We start from the raw sequence: 20,391 nt of genomic DNA on the forward strand, positions 1-20,391 counted from the left end.
TGGCCCTGTTGTGGTCTGTAATATGAGTTGTTTCCCCGACTTATTACGCTGCTTTGTTTATTGTTTTACAAAGAGCTCCTTCTCTGCTGACATCATTTGAGGCTATGGGCTCATTTTAGGCCTGAACTGAAACCCAAGCTCCCACTGCCAGACATTATTCATTAATAACAGCAGGCTCCTGATGACATCAGCCCTGTCATAAACATTAAAGATGGCTGACACCTGTCTACGGCTACGTTAGCAGCGAGCTAGATGGTCTTTCTGCCACATGCAGCTTCAGGTGAGTCTGAAAGACGTTTGCACTGAGGCGCAGACCAGCGGTTAAAACGACCATAAGAGTTAAAACGATGCTTTTTCATTCCCTGCTAAGTCTTGAGAGACGTAGCAGTCGGTGGAGACCCAACCAGAGAGTAAATACATTTAGCGTATTTTCATCTTTTATTGCTTTGCATTTACCACTAAGAGTTCATTTGTCTTGAGAAGCGTATCGTTGTGTGTAATTTGGTTTCCATATATGATATAAACACAACATTGGTAATGAATATTGTTCAGACATGTTGAATATGAATATTCTATTCAAACTACTCCTTGTTAATATTCAATCTTTCTTACAGTTGTGTAATAAAGTCGACAACAGTTCAGTTAATTATTACATTTACTGTACATTTAATTAGTGTTGAGGTGAGTTACTTAAAGCGTTTTAACGATATACCCAGTTGAAGCGCTGCTTTCTGCCTCCTGGTCGGTTGAATCCGTCTGCGGCCCCACGGCTCCAGCCGTACATTAGCTGCAGGTATTGATTGGTTTGTTATTAGTTGGGGAACACGTACAGATCTCTAGAGGAGAAGAGGTTTTCTTTTACACGTGAAGGCCTGAAGATTGAAACGTGTCCACTGTAAAATGATGGAACTCATAACTGATAAAGTCAACTTTAACTAGTTAAAGTATTCAATTCTTTAGTTATGTTTCTCCTATTGTCATTATGACATCGACAAACAATGACTTTTTCATAATCAATTATTCTGTTATTAGCCATGTTTGTCTGTCCAAACAACACTTTATTGTCACTGTCATGACAAAGACATGCTGTATAGACATCTAGGGATTACTGTACATTATACGGTATCAAATCTACTAATGTGAACTTGTAACATACGGATAAATGTTCTTTAGGGACCCATTAAAGGAGATGAAAACGTATGTTGTCAGGGTTTTTCTGTGGCTGAAGTAAAGGGGATCAGGAGGATGATGTCATGGTTGAATCTACTTAACTTCAGCTTTGTCTTTCACGTTGTCATTAATAAAGGTGAGTTTCTGGCATCTGAGGCCTGAACTGAAGGTCCTCTGACTCCAGACCAAGACACACAACCCAGATGACACATTAACATCGGAACAAATGGTGAAGTTGGATTTCACTCTCCCTCAGTTTAGATACACATGGTTCATATTTTCTCCTCTAAAACCGACTTAGGTGCTTCTCAAACAGTGCGGAAATCCCAAGTTAGATACACAGGGAGATAAATGGGACCTCGTCCCCCAGACAAACTGCTTATTAAAGCATTATGGACATGTTCGCAGTGGATGCTTACGGGAGCTGCTCCAGGCGAAAGGTTTTGCCTGTGAAATTGAAATATTAAAAAAAAGCGTTGAGGGAACTCACCACCTGTTCTTTTCGTGAGGTAAAGAAAATGGGGAATGATTTGTGTTACAATAATCAAAAACTGTTCTTACATGTGTCCCATTGTTGTTTTTCATTCATTACCTTCCTTTGTTTGTTATAAGTATCCCTGTGGTTGAATGCACTTATTGTAAGTGGCTTTGGATAAAAGCGTCAGCTAACTGACATGTGATGTAATGTAATAAGCGGATTTTGAACAGGGCGTTCTCCATCCATCCATCTATCCATCTACTTGTCTATATTTATGTCAGTCTGTCAGTCTGTTCCTCCTCCCGGAGGCTTTTGCATGAACTTCAGTATAAATGAATAAACGGAGAGCAGACCCAGAGCTTTTTGAATGAACCCTGACCTATACTCTCTCTGGATTAGAGGGGAGGAGCATACATTTTTTCGATCTTAAAATCTTTAAAAACAATAAAGGGACTCAACATACATCTATATTTAGAAGAAGAAGAAAGAAAGAACCCTTTATTGATCTCCTTGGGGAAATTATTCTCTGCGTTTAACGCATCCCACACAGTGGGAGCAGCTTCCATCCTAAATGGCTCCGGAAGAGTGTAAGGATTGAGAATTTAAACCAGATTTAGACCAAATCCAATGAAATGGTGACACACTTTTAGAAATGGGAATATAGAAAACGTAAAACACACCAAAAAAACTCTAGAGCTAAACCGCTAAAATGATAATGGTATTATGGAGAGTGTTGATTCCCCCAGTCAGAGCGTCCTTGAACCAGCATTGAACTTTTCTCTCCCGACGGACAAAGGCAGGGAAGTTAAGGAAAGCAACTATTGTAGAAATACAACTAAATATTACAGTGTGCTTTGATGAACAATCATCCAGTGGTGGAATCAGTTTCAGTAAACATCCTAGTATGATTTATCAAACACGCAGGGCTTTCCAATGACTTTCCTATTCATACAATTCAGAATATTAATGAATTATATTAACATAATTCATAATTAATATATTTAATTAATGAATATATATATAAATTAAATATATATAAAACAAGATTCAGTATGTATTATATATTAAAAAATCTCTGTGAAATCCACAATTATTTACTGTGTTTGTGAGCGGTAAGGTGCTGTAAAACCATTTCACAGTAATTTACTGTGTATTCATTCAAAGATTACAGTAGTTGTAATGTACTGTGGAAATCACAGTAACAAGTTGTGTACTGTATAAAACACAGTAAATATAAAAGGTACTGTAGAAAATCACAGTAAGTAAAAATTACTGTAGTAAATCACAGCAACACGTTGTGTACTGTATAAAACATAGTAAATATAAAACGTACAGTAGAATAACACAGTAGCCAAAAATGCTGTGAAATACAGTTCTTTTGGACCACCAGACGGGACCATTTTGGACTGAGCAACATATATATTGCCATGAATTGACATGAAGAATTTGTGACCAGACTTCCAGATTTCAGCCGGACCGTCCAGATTTGTAATGGCCTGTCCGGCGTCCACAACGGACACGTGTTTGCTCTCCTTTTTGGAGTTGCACTGGGACTAAAGAGCTATAGAATATTTTGCTAAAACGCTAAAACGCCCCATGTTGAAATGTCTCACAAACTCTATTTTTTTTTATTAAAACCGCTATATTATAACTCAGCCAATCCTCAGGTTCTTTGTCCAAGCCTAAAGTTTTTTGAACACAGGGTAACACTTAAAAAAATAAATAAATAAATAAAAAGACTGAAGAAATTAGAAGGCTGTAGAAGTTGAAGTATCAACTCAAGCTTTTTACTTACCGTAAATTCCGGAACTATTAGCCGCTATCTTTTTTCCCACGCCTTGAACAGGGTCGTATCCAACGGTGCGGCTAATGTATCATCTTTTACAGGCTAACGCACAAGAGCGAGATCATCATATTCAAACACTCGTCATTTAGTGTTTTACGTTAATCTGATTACTGGTTTGCTTTAGCTCTTTCCGTTTTTAGTGCCAGTTGTTGTTATAGACTCTGCTATTACGTTAACTGCTAGCGGGCCCTCCTAACTATGCTAGGTTTGACCCGATCTAACTCTGGTTTGCCTTCTGTTCTGAAGCAGACGAGACTTGAATCCTTAAACTCTCGGTTTATCAAAACGATTGTTGTATTGCATTTTGAGGAGACAATTGTCTCCTAAAGGACGGGGGAGAGGTCATCGCAGCCGCAGCCGACTTCCACTAACGGGGGAGAGGTTGAGTGAGGCATTAGCTCCAGCGTTTGCATAGCCTCACAGGACAAAAACGAGCAGGACAAAGACAAAGGAGTCTTTTGTGAGAGTCAAGACGAGCAGGACAAAGACAAAGGAGTCTTTCGTGGGAGTCTTCGGGGCGGCTGAATGCGGCGCCTTCTTCTGCTATTTTTAATGTGTTTGACCCCTTTACCCCGTACCTGTTCTAATCTCTTCCCGCAGATACTACCGGCCTCGGGCTAGATCTGCTCTCTATCGTAACCTCTCCTCTCTCACCGATCCCACCCGCTCCACACACGTCCAGCACCTCGTCACAGGAGGCCTCTGGAACTGCCAGTCATCTCCGGCTTCGCGATCCAGCAGTCGCTTGACTTCCTCGCTCTCACCGAGACCTGGATCACACCTGAGAACACATCCACCCCAGCCACTCTCTCCTCCACCTTCTCCTTCAGCCACACTCCCAGACCCACTGGCAGGGGTGGTGGCACAGGTCTACTCATTTCACCCAAATGGAGCTTTTCTCTTTACCCTCTTCCACCGTCCACCCTTTCCAAATTCCATGCTTTAACAGTTACTCACCCAGTACAATTCAATATTGTTGTCCTTTACCGTCCGCCAGGCTCCTTGGGTCATTTCTAGGAAGAACTGGACATTCTCCCGACCAGGGTAAGTTCACAGGCTCAGTTACCATGGTGACCGACCCTGAGCTTTAGTTACCTCCCTTTCTGAAACAGACAAGCCAGAGTTTCCCTCATCTCAGGGTTAACAAACTCTGAGTTTCCACTAAATCCACTTCTTGAAACGGACCCGAGGACATGAGGGGTGTGGAGGGACAGACTCATGCGGGAGTAGGACGCTTGGAACAGTGTCTCCTCGGGCACCTAGGGAACATCCTCGCCTTCGCACGCACAAATGCAGATGTTCAGATGATCACACACGGGAAAGGGAGATGCGTCTGTGGCTGCGATCCCTTTCTATCCCCACGCTCCTCACCTGCGCCACGAGTGGTTTCTCGCCTCCTCGGCCAGTTCCCTTTGTCGTGGCAGGTATACCCCATCACACCGATGAACATGTCGAGCAAGAACAAGCTCACGGTCACGAAGGACATGTGGAACATGAGCATCCATTCGTTGTGGTTGACCATGGGCTGATGGGGAGGACCCTCTCACAACCGAGCCACGTGTGCGCTCCCGCGTTACCTGCAAGCCGAGGATTGCGTAGAAAAAGGTGAAGGCAAAGCACACGAGCAAGATGTTCCCGACGGGCTCGACGGCGGTAATCAAAGCCTCCACTGCCAGCTTGAGTTTCGGGGCCCGCTTGACCACCATGGGGGACCCACGAGCAGAAGGATTTTTGTTCGATGCTCACATTCAAAAACATCTACACTGTTGTAGACACACAACAACAAAAAATGATGTACCGCAGTGGAGTGTGCTTGTCGTTAGCTGCCAGTTAATAACTGTGGATTTCACTTTGTTTGACAGTGTATAATGAATATATTACTATATATTTATATCTATATAAAGATGCCCCTATGAACCTAGTTTGTTGGGGAAACACTTGGTAAGTGTGTGAAGGGAAGCCCCACAAAACAATGAATTATCTTGGATAAAATGTCCGTGTTCCTCCACGTCCTGGTTGTGAGTCCTCACCGCAGTCCTGTGTGCATCACAGCTGGGTAGCGATGTTAACTCTAACACGGCGACGTGACCGAGTTATCGCTGCGGTCAACCAGCCTCCACTTCCAAACCCACAGTCAAGCCCACACATTACTTCACGGTGTCAGCGCCTGTGCTGTGCAGCCTCACAGTGACTGTGTGAGATTCCTCCTGTCTGTGCACGTAGCTCACAACTTACCCAGGGATCTGATGAGGGAGGCCAGAGAGCAAAACAGATGGAAAGATGTGCTTGATCCAAGCAGGTGGTAATACTTTGTTGTTTAATAAAAAGATGAGAAGTATTACTCAGACTGTTCTAACCCGGTTCCACAACTCCGAATTTAGCCATAACAAAGGCTAAACAATGGTAGACCCCGAAAAGGCGGTGGTTACATATTAGATTAGTACCATGCCAGTTGCAACAGCATCCCCTCTCCTTACGTTCCGTGGTCAAACAGATGGAGGAGAGCGCTCACCTCTGTCTGTAGCCACTGCCAGTAAAGAAAGCTTGGATACACTTTCTGCAGGAACCCTGAGCAGCCTGGCTACCTCGGCTCCTGCCAGAAGTGCCTGCAGTCACCCTGAGCCCCTGGATCACGCAAAGCTGCCCCATATCCCAGCAGATGCTCCGGCCGCCTGTGAACTGCATCCAGATGCTCGAGCTCTCAGCTTTCAGAAAGACCAGAAGTTCAAACATCCACTGCGGCCTGATCTTCTTTGTATCTTCACTGTTGCTTTAAAACTGTTACTGCTTTTATGAACTTCTTAGATGTCAGACTATGGTTTTAACACCACAAAAGAGTTTCAACAATAAGTGGTAAAAATTGCTGTCATATGAGATAACTTAATTGCTTGCATGTCTTTAAAATGTTGGAGATTAGTATTTATTCTGCAAAGTAAAGGTATATTATATGGAGTGTAAGAGCAGACATTTGGACATGACGAGACACTGTCCTCACCAACAAAGAGACACATTTCTTCAAATGTTAGTTGAACTTTTTCTGAGAATTAACTTCTTTTTGTCAAAAAAAATGACAGCTGTCTCTAGGAAGCAGAATGTGAAGCAGTTTATAAGGTTTATTTTGCCAATTAAAAACTGTGAACATTAATCAACAACCTTTTTTTACAAGAAAAAGACTAGATGTTGACAAACCAAACTAAGTTCGTTGAAAACAACAAGAGTGACTTCATCTCCATTAAATATCTGAAAGAGCGGATTGGAATCCAAAGAAAACAGTAATGACATGTAATCCAGATCTATATATGCTATCCATGCAAAGTCTAATTGTTGAATTTGAATGTCTCCATGCAATAATTGTTAAAATAATCTCTTTCCAATTACATGTCAACAGAACTGTCAACACATAAACACTTGAATTTAAACATCTATGTCTAGTGCAATACTATATCATAATACACACATCGACAATGTTGATTTTCATCGGTGTAGTAACTGTTTGCCAGTTTGAATTCAATTGAATTCATTTTATTTTCTATAGCCCTAAATTGCAAATTCCTCAGAGGGCTTTACAGTCTGTACACATGCGCCATCCACTCTCCGGAAACCCTCACATACGTACGGGAAGAAATCCCCAAAAGATGAAAAACCCTTCGCTGGGGAGAGAAAATGGAAGAAACCTTGGTGAGAACAGCAGAGGAGGAAGCCACTCCTGATCAAAGATGTACAATACATTCAATTCCCTCTGACCGAAATGATTCAAATATTGAGAATGGTAACCCGGGTCCAGTAAGGACACAGTGAGCTGACTGGAATCAGTGATGAGCAGCCATCATTGTGCGGCTACCACTACAGTGCCATGTGGTCCTTGAGCCGCAGGCAGGAAGAGACAGGAAGTGATGATGTCAGCGCGGATGTGAGGGACATCAACATTTAGAAGAACGGGGACCGAGAAATTAAAACATTCAATAGAGCCGAATATCAAATAGAGAATAAGAGTAAAGAAAGTGTTGACATTACCACTGAGAAGGTGGATACGACAAAGACGACACATAAATGAATCAGCAAGTTATTAGCAAGTATCGACTTAAGAGCAGTTAGTTACATGGGGGAGTTGAGGGTAAAACTACAGCTGGTTTGTTGTCAGCTTGTTGGTCTCTTACTGTAATACAACAGCTCCCTCTACTGGATGTGAACACTGAACTGAAGGAGCTTTTTACTGATGACCACTAACTCCCCCGATGAGTGATGTGAGTTAGCTGCGTCAGTGCTGGAACAGAACACAGGGCTGGAGGTAGTCTTTGGTGCAGCTCTATAGGAGCTCCTGAGGTTAAGAAAGAACTCCCATGCTGACGCATACTGACGATTACATTCTTGCCACAGGTCAGGATCAACAAAACCAACGGGTTCATCATCCCAGGACTGTGAATGTGTATTCTAAGGCAACCCATCCAGCTGTAATCAGAACTTAGTGTGTGTGCACCCAAGGGGTTATTTCAACAGTCAGCATATGGAGTAACTATAAAAAACTATAAAACTATAAAACTATTGAATAATCATTTATATATAATTTTTTTAAAATATTGTATATGTCACATGCTTACGTTAAAGTACACAACAGGCAATAGACAGCAAGGAAAGGCAAGGCGAGGAAAATGTACTTGATAGCGCATTTCCACAACAACAACCATTTGTGAGGCAGCAGCAGGTAAGACATGTCTTTTAGCCCTAAACCATTCCGTGCTTTATAAGCCAACAGCAGGTTTTTAAATTCATGTCCTTGTTGGACAGGAAGCCAGTGTAAAGACCAGTGAACACACTGTTACAACAGTCCAGTCCACTGATGTCAAATGCATGGACAAGTTTGTCCAAATCCCGTTGAGACAGAAGTCCTGGAATCCTCGATATACATTTCACGCGATAGTTGGCTGATTTTGTGAAATTGTCACAAAATTGAAATTGTCTTCATATGGCGGTTCAGATTGAAGTCTGAATCCATAATTACGCATAGAAGATACCCAGAACGTATTGATCGTTGGGTGTGGGGGTGGATGGGTGCTGGTGAGGGAGGCTCTCAGAGGAGGAAGTTGGGATCAGAGCCCTGGTGATGAGGCTGGAGACTCTCCCACGGCGGGGCATCCTTCCCTGGAGGTCTCTATGGCGATGTTGTGCGGTGAGCCCTTGTTTACACTCCTCTTGTCTCTCATCCTTGGCACAGGGAGCAGCCGGGTGATCCAGAAAGTTAAATACATAAGAGATTTTAAAAAGTCCCCCTGACTTGTTCAGGAAAACTCCACCTGCCTAAAAAAGATGTCAGACGTGTTGCTAAAATGTTCTGAATGGGTAGAACTTTGTTCAGTACAGTCTGCTGAATATGTCCTGCTAATTAGCCGTCAGCTTACAACAGACCTCAAGTTGCTGATTAATCCTGAGCACCACAGAGAAGCGTCAGGTTGTGTCCTACACCAACACCACTCAGTTGTAGACATGACAGGTAATTAGAAAGTCAGCAAAGTTTAAATGTATAAATAAATATTCATACGACTGGCTGTGGCTAATGAATAATTGAAAGGTTGAGCTTTTGCAATTCCACCTGAACCTACAAAAAAATAAATCCAAGGCTCCATGCAAACAAACATTGTAACACTGTCCACTTTGGTATAACAGATTTTTAAGTAAAATCAGGTTAAAAAAGCCTTTGAAATAAACCTAAGAACATAATATTCTACGTTGACTGAGTTATTTGAACTTATCTGATAGGACAGCAAATCCTCCCGGGACCATGAATACTTTTTTACAATGTGTGCCTGTGTATTTAAAGGGCATTACATGGTGGTAAACCTTTCTATAATGGTGGATCTAACACTGCAAGACAAGATGTGTTGATATAGCTCCTCTGTCAGGAAGGTTCTCGGGGAAAGGTAGGACTTAGACGCAGAGTTTTCCAGAAACAAAATGGGACTTTAATAGTCAAAAATTCCAAACTCAAATTTCCAAAAAGGCAAAACGTAGTGGAGGAACAGGAGACAGGAACTATGACGTGGACATGGGCCTCCGTACAATTAACAACAATGACAAGAGACACACATGGCTTAAATACACTAGGGAGGTGCATGTGATTGCTGGAAACAATCATGAGACAACAGACAATCACAGGGGAAGACAGGACAAGGCAGGAAGTGAAGTTACCAGGGAGACATGATGCAGAAAACTACAAAATAAAACAAGACGTGAACCCCAAACCGTGACATCCTCCTTGAACTGCCCCAACATACCAATATTTTACCTTAAGTAAAAGGAAATTTGAATCTAATAAATATATGTTTAAATATTCCTATTGCTTTGATTGAAGAGGCTGGAAAACATCATGTTCTACAAATACCACATGAAGAATTACTTTGTAGGATTCAAGAATGTTCGTTCATCAACTCATATGTTGGCTGTCCTTTGAATGTCATTGTTGAATTTATGATCTGTGCAATCAAAGAAAACAGTAAAACTGTGGATTTTAGGCAAGGCAATTTTATTTGTATAGCAGACTCAAAGTGCTTCACATCATAACATTTCATACAATAAAGTGAAATAAAATGCAGGAATTAAAAGACAATTAAAAACAGCAAATAATAATTATAAATTAAAATCTTATTTAAATTGTTTAATTAAAGGCAGAGGTTAAAAGTGCAATGTAGGTCAAATTTAGCAGAAGGCGAAGCTGAACATAAAAGTTTTCAGTCTTGTTTTAAACGTGGTCAGAGTTGGCAAGTCTTAAATCTTCAGGAAGTTTATTCCAGCTGTTTGTTGCGTAGTAACTAAATGATGCTTTCCCATGATTTGTATTTACTCTGGGAATCACTAACAGATGGTGTCAGAAGATCTTAGTGATCTTGAAGGCTTATGTAGTGGAAGCATATCAGTGATATACTTTGGCCCTAAACTATGTAGTGATTTATATGTGAGCAGTAGGATTTTGAAATGAATTCTCTGACATACTGGGAGCCATTGTAAGGATTTAAGAGTTGGTGTAATGTGCTCACATTTTTTGGTCTTTGTTAGAACTCTAGCAGCAGCGTTCTGAACAAGCTGGAGCTGCCTGACAGACCTGCAAGGAGACCATTACAATAGTCCAGCCTACTAGTTATAAAGGCAGTACAAGTGTTTCTAAGTCTTGAGCTGACATTAGCCCTCTAAGTCGTGCTACATTTTTGAGGTGGTAGTAGGCCGATTTTGTTACTGATTTGATGTGACTCTCCAAGTGTAAATCTGAATCCATAATAACCCCCAGATTTCTGGCTTTATTTGATGTTTTCAGGGACAGAGAGCGAAGGTGTTGGGTTACTTTAAACCTTTCTTTTTTAGCACCAAATACAATGATCTCAGTTTTGTCTTCATTTAGTTGTAGGACATTTTGACACATCCAGTCTTTGATTTGCTCAATGCACTGGCACAGAAGATCTATGGGGCGATAGTCGTTTGGTGATAGCGCTACATAGATTTGGGAGTCATCAGCGTAGCAATGGTGGTCAACTTTATTTCTTTGCATGATTTGTCCTAGTGGGAGCATGTAGATGTTGAATAAAGTCGGCCCTTCTTTTTTTAGGTATAATCCTAGAAACAGGTGAGCCGAGGATTGAGGCTTGCTCATTGGCTGCAGCTCCACGAGAACCACGGAGTGTCCCTCCTGTGACGATCACATCACCGCACCTCATCCACAAGGACGCAGCTGGCAGAACGTTCACACCGACTTGGATCGGAGTCCGCCAGCAGGGACACCACCTCGCAGGCCGACCCGTCCATCAACAGGTAGGTCGGTCCCCCGGGGACGGGGGCCACGTGGCGCTGCAGCCTCCCCCGTGTGTCTTGAGCGCTGCTGCGTCCCTCTTTGCCAGGATGGAGTTCCGACATGGGGCCGGGGTGGAGGAGCCGTGTCCGGTGTGTGGAGATAAAGTCTCCGGTTACCACTACGGTCTGCTCACCTGCGAGAGCTGCAAGGTGCACTGACTTCCGCTCCAGTTGGGTTTTTCCACAATGTCCACATGAACAGAGCATCCTTCCTCAGGTGGATGTATTTCTCTACTCGCAGGGCTTTTTCAAAAGAACCGTCCAGAACAACAAGAAGTACACGTGCGCGCAGAGCCAGAGCTGCAGGGTCGATGTGAGTCAGAGGAAGCGCTGTCCGTTCTGCAGGTTCCAGAAGTGTCTCCATGTCGGCATGCGGCTGGAAGGTAAGGAGGCATCACTGTGACCTGCTTCCCCAATAACGAGGGCCACGTCATCAGAAGCAAAAGCTGCAGACTACCACAATCATATACATTTCAAAGAATTAAATAGAATCAAATCCCTAGCAGACGTTAATTGGGTGTGCTGTCACGTCCATACCAATTTAATGAAACAACAATAATAACGGTGTTAATGGTTATAATGGGAAAAAAATTCAACATATTTCATCAATCGTAACACGCAATAGTTCACAAACAGTACTGGGCCTCATCTTCACTGTTTATTATACAGCCAGAATTGACTCCTTTCGCTCTGATGATATGTTAATAGATCTGATTTATTCACCTGCACTGTATGAATGATGAATTATTGAATTGAACTACATTTATTTTCCGTTTTCTCGAAATGAGTTGTTCTCATTTCAGTAACTACACACAGCAAACTTTCCTCTCACTTTTTGATTTTGATTCGTATTCAGGCATCAATTATAAAGAGTATATAATATAACTATTTTTTATGTACAAAGATATATCAAAAATGTTTCTTGCTGCGCAGTTATACCCTCCGACCAGAACATTTAAGAAAACAACAACCATAAATGATGAAGCCAATAGGTGCAAATGTTCAGGGGTGACACATTTTAATTTATAAAGGTCCAAAAATAAATAACAGGGTACATATTTTTGTTACTGCTATATTTATGAATATACACTGTTGGTATCTTGCCCCTTTATTGTTTATCATCAGACACTTTTCCCAGGAAAAACACATTACTATTGTATTATATTATTACAGATGGAGGAACATTGCTCCACAGCAGCAATAATAGCTCATACTTTATAAATATATCATTTAAAAATAAAGATTTTAAAATTATTCACAACATTTATGAAAAACAGAAACGGAATTCCCCCAAATATTTTCTTTTCATTTATTCGTATCATAGTTTTTGCAATTTGTTTCTAATTTACAACATTACTGTACTGTCATCATTTAATATTCAATAGGTCATTTAGAAAATCAGTGCTATTGATTTCCATCCTTCTCCAACTATGTTGTTGTACTTAAACATTTGTCCTAGGCACCAAGTATTTTATTAGACTGTCAATTTGAGAGTCTATTTTACAGTGTTAACTTGTTAATATGAGCCAATAAGGTGCCAGGAAGTTCCAGGTCAGGCCTCTTGTGAATGAAATGAAAAGCTATTTGAGTGTAATGTTATTAGTCTTAAAAAGAAGACACGTATCCCTGTTTTTACCCTGAATGGACATGGACACATTTAATAAATCAAGCCCTACTTACCGGTAAGCATCAGCTGTCCATTGTTTTGTTCACCGATGGGTGTATCTTATAATCAAATGAGACAATTCATATATTTACTATAAATTAAATTGACACCGTGGCATGATTAGACCAGAATGTGATGTGTGATACATTTATTTATCATCCTAGTTTAACCGTTGTAGCCTCGCTCTTAGCCCCTTCGGGAAGTCTCCTCTCTCCTCGTCTTCATTCAAGGTGCATTTAAAGGATTGGACGGTTCTTCACGATGCTGAAAGGGGAACGATTTGGTGGTCAAGCGAGGAGAGAGGACGCATAAGTCAGCTGTCACGGTCCAGCTTCCCCAGAGTACTGAGGCCTTCAAATCGGGTCCCCAAACCCCTGTTTACTGTCCAGTTGGTCTGTCCCGTTTTGTGTTAGTTTGTTCCGTTGTGTGTCTGCCGGTTGTGCACGCCCACTCATCCCTACACACCTTTGTCTGGTTCCCCATCAAGCTGGTCTGTGTAGATACCCCCCTTATCCCTCTGTGTTCCTCGAGAAGTCTTGTGTAGTCAACGTCACATTCTGAGCGTTATTTGGATCTCCTGTTTGTACCCCCGTTGAAGACTCCTTGTTTGTTCCAGACCTCGATGCCTCCTGCCTGATCCCCATCTGTACCTTCGCCCATCTCCTTGCTCCTGGATTTCGACCCCGTGCCTGTCTACCACTAAGCCTACTCCCTGTGTACCTGTTGATTAAATCTGCGCTTGGGTCTACTCCGGTCTCCTGTGATGCGTTACAGAAGACTTTGCCTCAACCAGACCCGGCGGAGTCTGTCACAGGCCTCCCTCAGCCTTTGAGGATGTCGGAGCCGGATCAGCATACAGTAAGAGCCCCCAGGAGGCATCGAGGTCTAGAACAAACAAGGAGTCTTCAACGGGGGTACAAACAGGAGATCCAAATAACGCTCAGAATGTGACGTTGACTACACAAGACTTCTCGAGGAACACAGAGGGATAAGGGGGGTATCTACACAGACCAGCTTGATGGGGAACCAGACACAGGTGTGTAGGGATGAGTGGGCGTGCAAACAAACTAACACAAAACGGGACCGACCAACTAGACAGTAAACGGGGGGGGTTTGGGGACCTGATTTGAAGGCCTCAGTACTCCGGGGAAGGGGAGCGCTGGGTCGTGACATCAGCGCAACGCAGGAATTCGCAGCGAGCGTATGAGGATGTTGACCTCTGGAAGAATACATACATCTTAAAGTGAAGACAATGGACCCAATCCCATTATCCTGTCTAAGGTCTTCCACCCTGAAGCCTCAGGGACTCAAGTGACGGAAGCTGGTAAATGGTTTAGTGAGAGAGACTGGGGCTTGAAATCATTTAAAATATGAATGGGACAGCACTCGTACAACATACAACGTTGTAAAGTGTTTCATATATTTTGCTTCCTGATTCAAACCCAGTTCAGCTCCGACTTCCTGCAAAGCAGAGTATTTCTATGTGTGAAAGGGCAACTCTCAGGGAAATTGACTAAATATACCGTTCACTTGCTGAGAAATCTACATCCGAGGTTTTTTCCCAGTTGTTGTCTTCAAGATGAGGAATATGAAGGATGTTCTGTGATTCCCCATCATGAATGAGCAATCTGATGGGTAGCTTGTAAACAACCTAGTGGAACTTCTCTTAACAAATCTCATCCCATCAGCTGTTCGTGCAGATCGGATACGAGGTGGCAGGAACAAGTTTGGCCCCATGTACAAGCGTGATCGCGCCCTCAAGCAACAGAGGAAGGCGCTGATTCAAGCCAGCAGATTCAGAATAGTCAGCAGTCCATCGCTGGGCTCCTCAACCCAGCAAAGAGACGTGACCTTCACTTGTGGCCTTCATCCAGTTCCCATCCTTCACTGCAACCCAATGCAGAGCCATGGTATCAGCTACCAGCCTCCAACACTGAGCTCACTCCTGCCGTCTGACTCACCCGGAGTCCAGCAGTACCAGTGTACCTCCTCCTCAAACTGGACCATCAAGTCCGAGCACGGCAACAACTCGGCTGCAGGATTCGACTCCGATGAGCTATACTCCAGACACCTCCCTCTGCGCGGCCTAAGAATGCCACAGCTAGTGACGGAGTTTGTGCGCTGTGATCCAGATGAGCAGCAGCTTCAGAATAAGATCACTGCTCGTCTCCTGCAGGAGCAGACAGACTGTGAGAAACACGGGAACCCCAGCAGCTTTGGCCTGATGTGTCTCATGGCCGACCAGACGCTGTTCTCCATCGTTGAGTGGGCTCGCACGTCCATCTTTTTCAAACAACTTAAGGTGAGATCTTCTGAGGGCTCGTGTTTGTTGGAATGAATATCTTCATAGCATTTTAGGTGCACAAAAGGGATCTTCAGATCGATTGATTTCACAACGATATCAGGACTAAAATAAATAACAGTCCAAATATGTTGGAAGATGCAGAAATGGCATACTTTTACATTTCATCGTGTAACTTTGATGCACATGTTCTATGGTATGTTTATTTGGCTTAAGCAGGGGGAGTTGAAGGTTCCCCCACCAGCATCTCAACCAAGTCAATGGGTGGACAGTTTCTTTTGTTCTACTTAAACTCCGTGCTTACCTTTAAAAAGTAACAATAAAGACCCTTGCCTTGCGTGAGATATGGATGTACTCTAAGGTTCCTGTAGCCGCAGATCTGAAGCTTAAAGTGGGGATGAAGAAAAAGCTAACGTGCATAATTATTATCACAATAATGGAAGATCTTCTTTCTGCTCCAAGGTGAATGACCAGATGAAGTTGCTGCACAGCTGTTGGAGTGACCTGTTGCTCCTGGATGTCATCTCCAGACAAGTCCTGTATGGCAAAGAGGGCAGCCTGCTACTGGTCACTGGGCAGGAGGTAAAGTTTCTGTGGTCATCTCACTCCCTCCTCGCAGGTCAACCTGCCAGCGCCGTCCGACCTCTGCAGCCCATCCAGAATGCAGCAGCTCCACTGGTTTTAACCTGAATTTCCGACTACTGACTGTAGCTGGACTAGTTAGCACGTCATTAGCATTTATGATGGCAATTACGTATAGCACTCTGTAGCTTGGCTTTCTTGAAGAAATTGTATTTTTCTTGATTCTCAAAGTTTTGGTTCTGTTCCCTTCTTGGTTTGATGCACTTACAGTAAGTCACTGTATATAAAAGCATCAGCTAAATGATAAAATGTAAAGAAAGGAAACACACGGCTACAAAGAACCAGAACCATCTAATTTCCATTCCTACTGTATTCATTCATTCTGTTTCATACCACTTCCACATTAAAACTCACTTTTTGCCAAGACACCAAATGTTACTCTTCCTACAGATCTGTTTGAAGGTATGAAATGTATCCCAAACCTGTTTGGACTGGCCTACACTAGAATCATTTCCAAATCAGATCCCCATGACGCCTGTAATGATAGATTTAACACTTTCCCTGTATGGGGGGGCAACGGTTTGCTATTTGGAAACCTCTGCTGGCCTAACGGTTCCCCTGACAAAACGATATCAGATGGTGAATTCCGAACATAGTTATTTGATAGACTACTAAACAGATCAAGGATTATTTGAAATGTAACCACATAAAAATCTGGAAAGATAAGTCTATATAAATCTGGGTTTAACTGAACATTGGCATTAGGGGACAATCAGGTTTGATTCTAGGGACCAAACGTTCTCCAACAGTAACGTAATAATTCCTGAGCTTTGGAGTCTTGAGTGGCAAAACAAAGCCGGCGGCGTATACGGTCCAGCCTCCCCAAACAGGGTTTTGGAAAGGAGGTCGGACACGTGGATGTAAAGGTCGTGCAGCACAGAGAGGCGTCTGGGACGGTTCCTGATGTCAGTACATGTGCTCTTTGGGTCAGATGGAGCTGTCCGACGTGGCGTCCCACGCTGGAGTAGCCGGCCTCATCCAGAGAGGACAGGAGCTGGTTGAGAAGCTTCATGTCATAAAAGTGGACCGTCAGGAGTTTGCCTGCATTAAGTTCATCGTCCTCTTCAACCCAGGTTAGTGCCAATTAAGGCTTTTGGAAAAGCTTGATAGCACACGTGAGCCACGTGCTTTTCCAAAAGAATATTTTACTAATTTCAGCCGAGGTTCCTTTCCAGTCCAGCAGTGTTAATTTCGTCAACAAAAACTATGACAAATGTTTTCGTTAAGGAACCTTTTTTCCATGACTAAGACGAGACTAAGACGTGACGAAAACGATCTTAAAAAATAAAGACTATGACTAAATCTATTCTAACTTTCGTTAACAAGACGAACATGTTGGTGGTTGACGAAGTCACGATACTTTTCCCCCTAAATTCGCACGCAGCTGACAGACGACAGACCGGCAAAGTACGGCGGTTATTAACGCGTCACGATGACGTCATCCACGAACCCAGAACGCGCGCTCGCAGCGGTGGTTCTTGTGCACCGACTGCGGACCGCGACGACTATTTTACGCTTCGGCGAGTTTGAACGTGGCTTCGTTAGTTAAGCTCGGCTGTCTCGGGTTAGCTGCCTGTTAGCTGACTGTTAGCGGGCTGAAGCCTCACGCATTTCAACTGTAGTTCACGCGTCACATCGTGAGAAGACTGTTGAACCGTCTCGGCCACCGTCCGCTCGTTACTAAGCAACGTAGAGGCGCCACACACGTGACAGGTGGCCGTGTCAAAAGCATTGCAAGTAAACAGACAAAGACAACAAAGTGTTTGCGTTTAGGTCCCTGGTCCTCATGAAGTTGTTACACCTTTGCCAATTAGTTTAATTGCCTTCCAAATAAATGCTTTGCTATTTGTTAAAATCCAAATCCTTTCATGTAATGATTTCTCACATGTCGTTTATATCATATTATATTATTATATTGTACTTGTAACGTCACTCATCTATAGCAAATTGTAAATTGGCTTATTTGAGGAAATTGCACTTTCTTGTTTTTTGTTCTCCTGAGTTTGTACCCTATGGTTGAATGCACTTATTGTACGTCGCTTTGGATAAAAGCGTCAGCTAAATGACATGTAATGTAATGTAATATCAGCTCACACAAACACTTCAACCATTGGTTCTTGGTCCGGCTCCTCCGTCACATTTTACAACCCACTGTGGCCGCGAGTCAAAAAGTTTGCCAACCTGCTATGGACCTGTCCTAGGAGGGACATCTATAGACCTGTCCTAGGAGGGACATCTATAGACCTGTCCTATGAGGGACATCTATAGACCTGTCCTATAGGAGGGACATCTATAGACCTGTGGAGGGACATCTATAGACCTGTCCTATGAGGGACATCTATAGACCTGTCCTATAGGAGGGACATCTATAGACCTGTCCTAGGAGGGACATCTATAGACCTGTCCTATGAGGGACATCTATAGACCTGTCCTATAGGAGGGACATCTATAGACCTGTGGAGGGACATCTATAGACCTGTCCTATGAGGGACATCTATAGACCTGTCCTATAGGAGGGACATCTATAGACCTGTCCTAGGAGGGACATCTATAGACCTGTCCTATGAGGGACATCTATAGACCTGTCCCAGGAGGGACATCTATAGACCTGTCCTAGGAGGGACATCTATAGACCTGTCCTATGAGGGACATCTAATGGACAACCAAGTACTGCAAGATAGACTATTATGCAGTTTTAGACAAGTTGTAGATTAAATGTGACTAAAACTAATTTTTGTCTTTTTTCGTCGTCTAGTTTTCGTCGACTAAAACTAAGAAGAATTAAAATGAGTGAATGTGAATAAAACTAGTATGCATTTTTCTGTCTAAAGACTAAGACTAAATCAAAAATAGCTGCCAAAATTAACACTGCAGTCCAGTCAGAAGTAAAATATGTTGTTGTAGGAGAGAATTTGTCAGTGACGTGATGCCAAGTGGTTGAGACCCAACATATGAGGGAGGCGACATGCTATTTGTTGCTATTTGTTTCAACAGAGAGTTATGAAGAGGAGTCTAGAGAACTCGAAGGAACTTAATGTGGGTTCCTGGAGTATTATTACTAAATGAACCGTTATGATTCCCAAGTGTGTTACTTCTCCGTTTCTCTCCCTGTGATGTTTGACAACCGTTGCCGTACACAAATTCATTGGCTCTCGCTTTCCCCTCCCGCCCACTGACCAGATGTGAAGCAGCTGGAGGACCATCGGTTCATAGAGAGCGTGCAGGAGCAGGCTGAAGGAGCCCTGCTGGAGTACACGCTGTGCACGTCCTCGCACGTCCTCGGACGCTTTGCTCACCTGCTGCTCTGCCTGTCCGAGCTGCGCTCTCTCAGCGCCCTCGCCGAAGAATACCTGTACTGCAAACACCTGGGGGGCGAGGTGCCCTGCAACAATCTGCTCATTGAGTTGTTCCATGCCAAGCTGGGCATGAACACTCAGGCGCCGTGTGAGTGCCTGCAGCCGCACGGAGGCATTAAGCTGTGATGGATTATCCCTGATGTTGTTCTCTGCTTTACACTGGATTTCCACATTAATATGTACAGTTAAATCATATTGTAAATGAGACTTTTATCCCCTGAAACTACTCGTAAGCTTAAAGGAGCAATCTGACAGTCGAACATGCATGTTTTTACTTTAAAAACAAAAACCGGCTTTAGAACCGGGTGACCTACAGCTACAGCCCACATGTCTATTTGCATATGATTCTGCTGTTTTCAATAAAAGCATTTTCAACTTTGTGTAGACTTGTGTTAACATTTAATGTGTTGGTGGCTGATAATGAGGAGCACTACTGTCATTTGCGCTGTTAACAGTCAGCTGCTGTGGCTGCGTGGAGGCAGACCACCCCGACTGTAAAGGTCAAAGCTGCTGCAGTAGTCGGTCAGTCACGTGCGGGTAGATGTTCCGTGCACATCTGGGCACAGCTTTGACACTACGGGGGGCTTTATTGGTCAACTGCCAATTCCCAGCCCCCATTGGGCCCCATTAGCACCTGCGCTAGCTCAACCAACGGCGCATCCAGAAGAACGTCACGGCCTGGGATACAAGGTGTAAGACAATATACAATAAACAACAAGCGATACGAGTTTACTATCAGAGCATTTTGCATCAGGACATCAAGAGAAATGGCATTTTAAGAGTTTGACATCTATTTACACAGGTTTTCTTCATGGTGACTCTGACATTTCACAACTGTGACAATTTTAATGTCCTCTTAATAATTGTCAAAGGTCTATATGTCGGAAGATACAGAGCAGTGAAAAAGCATCACTGGTGAGTCTGAAGATAATTAACTCAGTTAAGCAACGTGAAAGCTAATAACTAAAACGTCTGTCTGAGTGTTTGTGACAAGGGGAGAGAGCAGATAGAAAATGGGGAACTAGAATTAGGTTGATGTGACACCACAGAGTTAATCCTAATACAACAGTTTGTATAAGAACTGACTAAATGTTTTTC

The 20,391-nt window shown here is 43.1% G+C and overlaps 1 protein-coding gene across 3 annotated transcripts; it reads left to right on the plus strand.

Moving 5' to 3' along the window:
* The first annotated feature begins 11,153 nt into the window (after nucleotides 1–11,153).
* On the plus strand, nucleotides 11,154–19,671 carry LOC120832366 (nuclear receptor subfamily 5 group A member 2-like). 3 transcript variants are annotated; one of them, XM_040198601.2, is made up of 7 exons: nucleotides 11,154–11,288; nucleotides 11,375–11,477; nucleotides 11,569–11,710; nucleotides 14,682–15,295; nucleotides 15,758–15,877; nucleotides 16,869–17,010; nucleotides 19,118–19,671. In XM_040198601.2, the coding sequence occupies exons 2-7, from the start codon at nucleotides 11,376–11,378 to the stop codon at nucleotides 19,417–19,419; spliced, it is 1,422 nt and encodes a 473-aa protein (XP_040054535.1). In that variant the 5' UTR covers nucleotides 11,154–11,288; nucleotide 11,375; the 3' UTR covers nucleotides 19,420–19,671. The 3 variants fall into 3 exon arrangements, with proteins under 3 accessions (XP_040054535.1, XP_077944492.1, XP_040054536.1); XM_078088366.1 differs by having other exon boundaries at nucleotides 11,160–11,288; nucleotides 11,375–11,710; XM_040198602.2 differs by having other exon boundaries at nucleotides 11,196–11,477.
* The last annotated feature ends 720 nt before the right edge of the window (nucleotides 19,672–20,391 follow it).

The sequence above is a fragment of the Gasterosteus aculeatus genome, chromosome 14 (genome assembly GCF_964276395.1).
Source record: "Gasterosteus aculeatus chromosome 14, fGasAcu3.hap1.1, whole genome shotgun sequence".
Taxonomy (NCBI): Eukaryota; Metazoa; Chordata; class Actinopteri; order Perciformes; family Gasterosteidae; genus Gasterosteus; species Gasterosteus aculeatus.